The 10611-nt window shown below is 28.9% G+C and overlaps 1 protein-coding gene across 1 annotated transcript in view; it reads left to right on the forward strand.

Annotated features, from left to right (window-relative positions):
* The window catches only part of LOC108550230 (dynein beta chain, ciliary), a 194535-nt gene that overhangs the window by 32404 nt on the left and 151520 nt on the right, over positions 1-10611 (forward strand). The window contains 3 exon segments of the mRNA XM_017903927.1: positions 492-683; positions 2040-2249; positions 2922-3196. Coding sequence (XP_017759416.1) covers positions 492-683; positions 2040-2249; positions 2922-3196 — 677 coding nt within the window.

The following is a 10611-nucleotide window of genomic DNA, read 5'->3' on the forward strand; positions in this document are numbered from 1 at the left end:
CAATTTTCTTATCGTATTAGAGCGAAACCGTGTTATAGAATGCCGTGTTGTAGGAGGGTTCCCGCAATTTATGAATCGCGTTACAGTGAAACCGTGTCATAGGATGCCGTGTTGTAAGAAGGTTACCTGTATATTAATTTTAATTAGATCTATTTTAAAATCGATGCAAATTATTTCCTTAAAGAATAAAGAAATTTTCTAAAAATATTTTTAATATGCATGAGGTACAAAATAATATTTTGTTTATAGTATTTATACACGGTCTACAATCGATTATCGATTTTAACAACTTTTTTTTTTAATTGTCATGTTGCTTTTGATACTTTTAAGTGCGTATTATGTTCAAATAGTGTATTATTTATGTTATTTATATATTATTTTTATTGAATTATCGATTAAAAAGATTTTGTTCAATTTTCATTTTATTTCGGATATTTTTTTCTTTGATACGGAATACTGATAATTAATTGAAATAATTTTTGGAATAAAAGATAGAGCAGTACGATCGACGATTGGCGAGCATTTTCGACCAGGCATTTGCAGAGTGTCATAACTTGGAATCGTTTTTTAAGTTTATTTGGATAATGGGTGTAATTGCCAGTAGACCTATAATAATGGCCCAATTGTGGCACAACTATGAAGAAATAATTGAAAGAATTGATCGACATTTTAGTAACGTAAAGGTAAAACTGCATTGCTATTATTATATGAAGAGATTAATTTTGATTTGTAGTTAGTAAGAATGACCAACTATTTTTACAGAAATAAATAATGTCTTACAATTGCAACATTATTTGTAGAAATCGAATTGTTGCTATTAATTATTATTTTATTATATTTATGATGATTAGAATCGTAATATAATAAAAAATAGATTATAATAACGTATAAATGAAATATTTATTTTTTATTAAAAGAAACTTTCTCTCCTTTCTATTAACTAAATTAGGAAATTCTCATTCTTCAAATTCTATAAATAGAATGATATGAAAATTATAGAAACGTTGCAAATTCTATAAATTTTAATGATATAAAAATTATAAAATTTCTCGTATGAAAGTTTTTCCATGTTTTTATGAAATAAAAAGTTACATCAAGATTATTTTTATAAAGGATTGAAACTGATTAGTGTTCATTTAACACATAAATATCTAAGTTTTTTATTTTATATAACTTTTAATTTGTATGTAATTTGTATAAAATATAAATATGTAATGTATGTTTATAATATTTTATAATTTATAACTTATATTTTTATAATAATTTCTCATACAGAAGCTATTTAAGATTTTTGTCAAATATATAATGAGTGATGTCAGTATTATCTTTACAGAGAATTAAAACAAATTTTATGCTTGTAGCGGAGAATAAAATATATATAAATTAGTGACTTTATTGAAATGTATAAAAGATATTTATATTTTTCAAGTTATTGTGGAAATAAAAAGTATTTCTAACTGCATGTTTGTGCATATATTTACATATATAAGTGACGAAACGAAGTATTATTTACTTATACGAATTGAAATAACATTAATTGTAATCTTTATGTCGAAAAATAAGAATTATCAATCTTACTTTATAAATGTTTGAAAGTAATTTCAAAATTGTTTGAAGTAATTACTTAAAATTTTCACATTTATAACTTGCATATAAAGGATAGTGTTAAATTAAATACATTTTATTATACTGAATATTTAATCAATACAATTTCATATAATTACTAAATTTTCTAGAAGTTTCTAGAATTTTTGAATATTTTTTAAGAAATATTCAGATTTAAAACTTTTCTCATTAAAAAATATTGTAATTCATATCGTAAAAATAATAATGTAAATATCGTATATAAATATAAATATACTACATATATGCATATGTATATATATATGTACAATATAATACAAATATGAAAAAAACATATATAAAATAAATATAACTGAATATGAATAATATAAATATAAAATAATATAGAAATATAGTACAATATAAAAATAATATAAAAATATTGTTTTTAATTATAGAAACATTTTACCTTATAGATCTTATTCGACGAAAATTTCGCGGAAGGTTCAACCAAATTGCATTTGTCACTGAATACATACATACCTCCAGTTGCCTCAACCTTATGCTTATTATTGAAACTTGCTGAAAGAACTCGTTATCCAATTCAATGCATTAAATTGATCGATCATCCTTTGATTAGTGATAAAATGGAAAATGAACTCAAAAGCAAATATGAAGAATTAGAGGTAATATAAACCGAACTAACAAAAATATTAGTAGTAAAATTATTGAAAAGAATAAATACATTATTTGCATGTTATATAAATTATAATATTTAAACAATACAACACGAACATTAGTATATAATGCTTCAAAATTTATACTAAATTTCATTAATTTTTCATCTTTTAATAGTATATATATTTTATTATTTATTTTAATCGTGTATAATTTATTTTTAAATTATTTCTATTCATTTTTAATGATTTATAATCTATAACAAGAAGCATACCTAAGATTCTCTTTACTAGATCTAAAATCTAAGACTCGCATTGCATTAAAGCAAATGACAAAAGAATTAATTTAAAATGCTGAACTGTATTTGATAACGATATTTTTTAACGTATACCGATTTATGAAAATAAGATTGCGAAAATAAGAACAAGAAGATAAAATTGTGAAAATAAGAACAAATAAAATATATTTAGAAAACGAAGCAATTATGAATAAAATACGTAAATAAAATAAAAAGATTGCGCAGCTGAAGAAAATGTTCCCAAAAATCGCGTGAAAATGAGTAAATCTCGTGAAAAACGAAAAGAAATATCGCGTTTGAATGTTTCATTGTCTGAAAGCGTTTTTACAATTCAATTTGAAAATAATTAAACACGATATGCTAAGAAATCTGTTTCTTCAAGTCGATAATCGAAGAAAAGGAGAAAGAAATATTCACTGCTTGGGAAGAGACATTGCCAGACATTTGGGAAACCCATTTGACCAAGACTCTTTTAATAGTGAGGGATGACAAGTTGTTGGAAATGAATTATCATCCTGAACTCAAAAGTACTCTGAGAGAGATCCGTTATATGATAATCATGAAGAGGCTTAACCTTTCTCAAGAAGCCATAGACTTTTACGGTAGATCGCAATACTTCTTTAACAGCACGTACAACCTGAACTTAATAGTAAATTGGTAAGCAAAATTTCACTTTTAATTTTAACATAATCATTCGATGCTTCATTCGCAGATCGCATAACTCATAATACATAGACCTAAGTCTTGAGAATATTACAAAAATTTAGTACAAATTTTTCTCTTTTTCGATTGTAATTGTGCACAAAAGAGTATTCTTCGTGGATTTCGATGATTTTTGGATACGTTGAGTTGTAAAATTCTACGTTTTGAACAACTTTTCGATATAATCGTTGCTGTGGTTTAATTTTCGAAATATTTTTTAAAAACTATTGTCACTACTGTAGTACTGTATGCTAATGCACACACAGCGTGTACGTATACGTGTAAATGTAGAACGTACATGTACAACGGATCTTATTACTCTATTCAGCTGAATACTTAGTAGTGGAATTATTTTTTCATTTATTGTTAAATTTTTGCATTTAACATGGAGACCTTTCGCAGGTTTAAAACGGGAATACTGTAGCTTTTTATTTTCTTGAGAGTCTTTCAGATATTTGTAATTATAAATCTATTACGTCAATATGTAAAGTATTAACCCATTTGCATCCAAGCGCGGAATATTCCTCGAGCCACGACTGTCGTCTATCACCGAGCGCGGAATATTCCGCGGGCTACGACAGTCACCTATCACCGAGCGCGGAATAATCCGCGAGCTGACTTTTTCCATTACCAGTTGCTGAATATTCTTCATATGCCACAGATCACGTTTGATTCCCTTTGTGAGTATCTCATCTATATCGGTTCATTATATTCTTAACAAGTTTTACTTTTCTTGTGGAGTAGACACTTGACAGTCTTTCAGATATTTGTAATTACAAATTTATTACGTCAATAAGTAAAGTATTAACACATTTGCATCCAAGCGCGGAATATTCCTCGAGCCACGACTGTCGTTTATCACCGGTCGCGGAATATTCCGCGAGCTACGACGGTCACCTATCACCGAACGCGGAATAATCCGCGAGCTGACTTTTTCCATCACCAGCTGCTGAGTATTCTTCATATGCCACAGATCACGTTTGATCCCTTTTGCGAGTATCTCATCTATATCGGTTCATTATATTCTTAACAAGTTTTACTTTTGTTGTGAAAATCCTTTTAACTGCCATTATGAGCAGGTGCTGATACGCGCGCAGTGATACGAGCTAGTCGTCAGTTGAACGTCGCTGATGCCTGAACACGGCACCTGAAGTAGAGCCATGATGCAAATGGTTATTTACGATAAGCTCCAAGGCGAATAGCGACTTCACGATAACGTTCTGGAATTTTGTACCCTGATAGACCAGGGTTCGATTCCTCGTTGGAAGGAAATATTTTCTTGATATTTTTTTTTAATTAATTCGATTTTATGCATAATAAATGTTAAAGCCTTCTAGAAAATAAAGTAATTTTTGTTTAACTATATGAAGAAATACAAAATGTAATATATAAAGTAATATACAAAAAAATACAAAAAGTACAAAAATACATAAAATAGAAAAATAGAAAATGTAAAAGACATGACAGGATATATAAATATACCCGAAAAATCAAACTTTCATTATTATAATCCTATCCATATGTGAAGTAACAGGTTTAATATTGTATATCTAGTGTTATTAAGTATTTGTCATCTTTTATTCCTTGCATTTTTATATATTTTGTATTATATATCTTTTTATTTGTTGCGTATGTATATATATCTTGTATTGTTATATCTTTTATGTTTCATATTCTTCTATTTTATGTATCTTTGTACTTTTTGTATTTTTTTGTATATTACTTTGTATATTACTTTATATATTATATTCTATATTTTTTCGCACAATTAAAGTCTTTTAGAAAATAAAGTGATTTTTGTTTAACATTTAACATGCATAAAGTCGAATTAATTTAAATAATAAGATCGAAAAAGTATTTCCTCACTGTGAGGAATCAAATCTACCAACATGAAAAGTTTCAACTAAATCGGTGATCCAAAGGCCTTGCACTCTCCTTGTTAGAGATACCTATGCTTCGTTCAACTAGAAAGGGCAGAAAATATAAATAAAACGTAGCTCAGTAGCTGCCAAACATCGATGCTCAGGGGCGTATAATGAAGAACCCCTACCGATGGCCCTTGCATGCGACACCAACCTCTTTTCTTATGTGCAGGGGTCAGAAAAAGATTGTTTAGTCCTACTCTGATCATTCACTCTCTGCATGTAGTTTATACTTTCTGTCAATTTTCATTGAACGAAGTATAAACTTGACCGTGGAATTGCCCTATCTTCTGCCTCGTTTCTTCGGAGGAATTATAAAAATCGATTCTTTTTGTAATTGTTTAAATTCTTCTTTTCTTTCTGCCTATTATATTTTCAATAATTTTCAATCCCCGAGAAATGACAAATATTTATTATCGATTTTGACAATTATGATATTTTATTTTTTTAATTTCTCGAATTAATTTCAAAATTTAGAATGAACGCTTACTACATGTTAACTTCTAACACGTGCTATACTTGAGTCAATGTTTATTGTCCCTATTGCTAGTAAACGTTTTTCTTGTAAATAGTAATTACCTAAAAGAATGATAAGGGAGAAAAAGTTTCACAGGTTTTCATGGCTTCTATGTTAGAGTATGTCAATTTCTTGTGCGTACTAAATTACTAAGGTACAGTACTAGCCTTCCCAGTAAAATTAAATTTGATTTATGATCTCATGTAGAAGACTGAAACTCATAGGGTGTATCATCAGTTTGAATTTGACGATGATTTCCAGTGCTTCTCATACTATATATCTTCGTAATATATTTTTCCTATAACTAATAATTGAATTAAATTAATTCAAATTCTTAAATTCAATAATTCAAAAAAATTAAAAAATTCTAATTCTATAAATTAATTATATAGAAAAATACAAATTCTATAAATTAATTGAATTGTGAGATATAGCAAACTTCTACAGTTGATTACTATTAAATTTCCTATAACTAATAATTTGAATTGTATGATATAGCAAACCTCCACAGTTAATTACTATTAAATACTTGGAGTATAAAATGGTTTCAACTTATTATTATTCTTCCAAAAGTAACACAACTACGAAAGAGTAATAATTCAAGAATGGACATGAAAAAATTTTATCTAATCGTATTCGTATGCCAAATAACGAAGATATTTAACGAAGTTGAGAACAATACACTTATTAGCACATTTTGGTTACTTTGTTTCATTGGAGAAATTACTGTGACATCCTCGAGTGCAGCGATACATAGCACTTAAAATGATCGAAGCTTCAAATATTAATGACAGCGCACTTCGAGTGTCGTCAAAGGCAATTAACACGATGTTATTTTGCATTCGAGTGATTTATTCGAAAGACTTAGCTTGCGTGTGGTTAGTGAAAGTGCGAGAGAATAAGTAATTTGAATGCTCAATGATAGCCTATAACTCGAAGTCACGTGTATACTTATTAGCTGTTGAAGGATTACATAGAGCATCGTTATGTGACGAGTTGTAAGTTCTGGTACCCAGTGAAAATAATACTACAGTATTACAGTACTGCAGTATTATTTTAGCACCGAAACGAGATATGACTGTACTATGTTTCAATATACAGGGTGTAGGAAAATTATACATCGCGACTATTTCACGGATTAACCAATATTTGTTCGAAAAAGTTATCGTAACATTGACATTGATTACGATTTTCAAAGTTCAACTTATTTTTATTGCACTATATTTTATTCATCGCGAGGCAAAAATTTCCGAAAAGCACTATGTATCGCAAATGAATAGTTTTCCCAAAAACTGGATTGTAAATATTTTGACCCATTGCATGGAAACGTATCCGTTGACCTTTTTAACCCTTTGCATTCGGTGATTATTTTCGTTACAGAGAAATAGCAGTTCAAAGACTTTCTACTGTAATGTCGAGGATATTTTTGAAACGGTAAATAAGGAATCGGATATAAATTAAAGCTTAAAATTATTTTATTTCGACGTTCCATGCAATCTTAGGTTATTTTAGATTTGATATGTTAATTAACATGGATCTTCGGAATTTGATTAAACGGTGACTTAGGCTCACATCTCGAGTGCAAAGGGTTAATATCGCTTGGTCAATATTTTTCCTGCGACAGAGATTTGCTCGATACATGTATCGAGTTCGCATCGAAGGTAATAATTCGGTGTTACCTTTAAACTCTTTGCTCTAGATATCTTCTTTTGCCACTCAGAAAAATTACAATCGAAGGATTTGTAGTCGATATTAAGTTTAAAATATGGGAACGATACATAAAATATTGAAACGAAATAATTCTATAGGTTAATTTATAGACGATGTTTTTCGACGTCATTGCCAAAAATATAATCGACATTATAGTAGAAAAGCTTCGAGTTGCTATTTCCTTATAGTGACAAAGTCTTCGAATGCAAAGAACGAAGTTCCTCACTTCCATTTTCATTGAAGTAAGAATTTTCTGGTTAGGTGAATTTTCATCAAACACCAAGTGCCAAAACTCCTTTTACCCACTGTATGTATATTTTAATACGATACGCGACAAAATAATAGCATACCCTGTAATTTTCAGTGTTCCTTGAAACTAATGCAATGTATACATATGTTACATATACAGGGTGTGATTCTAAATACAGAAACGAATCGAAAAGAAAGAATCAAATTTTTTTATTTGAAGCTTCGTTTTCGAGAAAATCGACTTTGAATATTTCACCAAGTACACGTGCACTTAGCTATGACAGATGTATGGACCATTGATACATCAGCATCGGTGATACAATCGAGGAGGGGGTGATTCTACGTGAAAAAACAAATCGAAAATAAAGAATAAAATTTTTTCGTTTGAAGTTTCGTTGTTGAGAAAATCGACTTTGAATATTCACAGAGTGCGCGTGCACTTAAGTTTGGTTATGGCGTATGGACCATCAGTATACCAGCACACTCAGTGAATATTTAAAGTCGATTTTCTTGATAACGAAGCTTCAAATGAAAAAATTTTATTCTTTATTTTCGATTTGTTTTTTCACGTAGAATCACCCACTCCTCGTTTGTACCACTGATGACGATGTATTGACGGTCCATAGATCTAAGCCATAGGTAAGTGCACGTGTATTCGGTGAATAATCAGAGTCGATCTTTTCGAAAACGAAGCTTCGAATCAAAAAATTTTATTCTTTCTTTTCGATTCGTTTCTGCATGTAGAATCACCTTCTTTCTAGTTATATAATGTTGCTTGGACACCCTGTATATTTGTATACTATGCCCGGTCCTCAATAATAAAGAGGAATATTAACTACAGTTTACATTTCTTTCTACAAATTTTACTTGTTTACGTGAAAAATGGCAACGGGACCAAATGATAACCCAGGAAGCGAAAAACAGGTCAACGAGACTTTGTTTTTTGAAAATGGGAATGCTTCTCACGTATTTTTATACGTTGAATCCGAATTTGGCTGCAGAAGCTGCTCACCATCTTAGTCTTGTGAAATAAATAAATAAAGAGTATCGAATTTTGCTATTTTTATGAAAATATTCAAGGATAGTAATTTTTTTCAATATCTTTATCAAATGTTTTGAGTAGTACTAACCTTCCCCTGTAAAATCAAATTTTATTCATAATCGTATGATTTTTCTTTTGGCGAGATGTACCGCTTTGAAGTTAAACGAGAGACACTAAAAATCACAGAGTGTGGTATCAGTTTAAAGCGAATTTTGCTATTTCTATGAAAATATTTCAAGGATAGTAATTTTTTTCAATATCTTTATCAACTGTTTTGAGTAGTACTAACCTTCCCCTGTAAAATCAAATTTGATTTATAATCGTACGATTTTTCTTTTGGCGAGATGTACCGCTTTGAAGTTAGACGAGAGACACTAAAAATCATAAAATGTGCTATCATTTTAAAGCGTATTGCGAATCCTAAATTTTATTTTCGTCAAAAGAGCATCATCTTTGCTTAGATATAAATTATACATGAAATTGTAGGAAATACCAGTGAATCTTGATGAAGTACGTTTGAAAAAGAGACACGCTGAATCAAGATAACAGGAAAATAAGACTAATGATAGAAACTTACGTGCTCACTGTTAGTTTACTTTCACGTGGATGGAAAAAATATTGAATTAAATATAAATTTCTCGTGGGGCGTATGAAACTGATAGAAAGTATTTATCTAATATCTGCTAAATGTTACACGTATCTTTTCCATTTGATCATGTGTCTATAATGAATATAATGATTGATGTTTAGATTGTGTAATTAATGATATCTTTATACCTTTTTCCTTTAATTATCGTTTCATTGTTCGTTTCGTTGAACACGATAGGAAGATTGAACATGTGTGACCTAAAATGCGTTTTCAAATTGGTGAATGGTCATTTCAACTCGTATCCAAGACATCTTTTAAGGTTCTGGAAGTACATAATTCTATATCGTAATAATCAATTTTTATGGACTTTGTACGAGACATGGTACTTTTAGAAGTATTCAACAAATTATTTTTTTATTATTAAAATATTGAATAAATAATGAGAAAATATTTGTTGCTGCTAGTCTATACTACGAGTGAAAACATCTCTTAAGGTTAGGGATTAAAAATATATTCTTTGTTTGAAAATATCTCGAGAACTAGAGATTTATATTTCTTACAAATTCAGAATAAATTGTTTTTCAATTCCAAAATAAAAGAAAGAAATTTGTCTGAGCGATATATTAAAAATTTGAATTCCTCTTATAGCCTTTTCGATGAAATACTTAATTTATTTTTATGTAAATTTATTGATGAAACTTAGAAATCAAAATAGGAAATACGTATTTTTGTTCATTTAGTATAAAAATAATATTAAAAAATAATATTATATAACATGCAATATAATAATAATATTAGTATACTACATAATAGTAACATCAATAGTATATAATAATTATTATTAGCGTACGTAGTAATAATAATTATAATATAATAATAATTATTGAGTACACATTTATTACAATTTTTACAAGAAAGAAAAATATTCAAAAATATATAGTGGAACTTCTAATATTCGAACAACATGGTTTCCGTTTTCCTCTATTACCAAAACGATTAGAAACATACGATATTACTACATCCTTTCTATAATTTCATACCTTTCCTATTACTGTTAATATTGTACTTATTAAGTACTGGTCTATAACAACATCGAAGAGAAAACGTTTAGCACTCCGTGTTGAAATTGAACAGGAGATGTTCAGTAAGATAGAAAATGGTGAAAGTGCGACAAAGCTTGCAAAAATATACAACATTGGAAGAACGACGATTAGTGGATTTAACGAACAAAAACAGGCAATCGAGAATTTTCCAGATACTTCAGAAAAGAAAACTTCAATAATGTTAGAAAATAAACATTTGGACTCACAATCAGTGGTTTCTGAAAATCAGGAAGACAGG

The sequence above is a fragment of the Eufriesea mexicana genome, unplaced genomic scaffold (assembly GCF_001483705.2).
Source record: "Eufriesea mexicana isolate 0111107269 unplaced genomic scaffold, ASM148370v2 scaffold2566, whole genome shotgun sequence".
Taxonomy (NCBI): domain Eukaryota; kingdom Metazoa; phylum Arthropoda; class Insecta; order Hymenoptera; family Apidae; genus Eufriesea; species Eufriesea mexicana.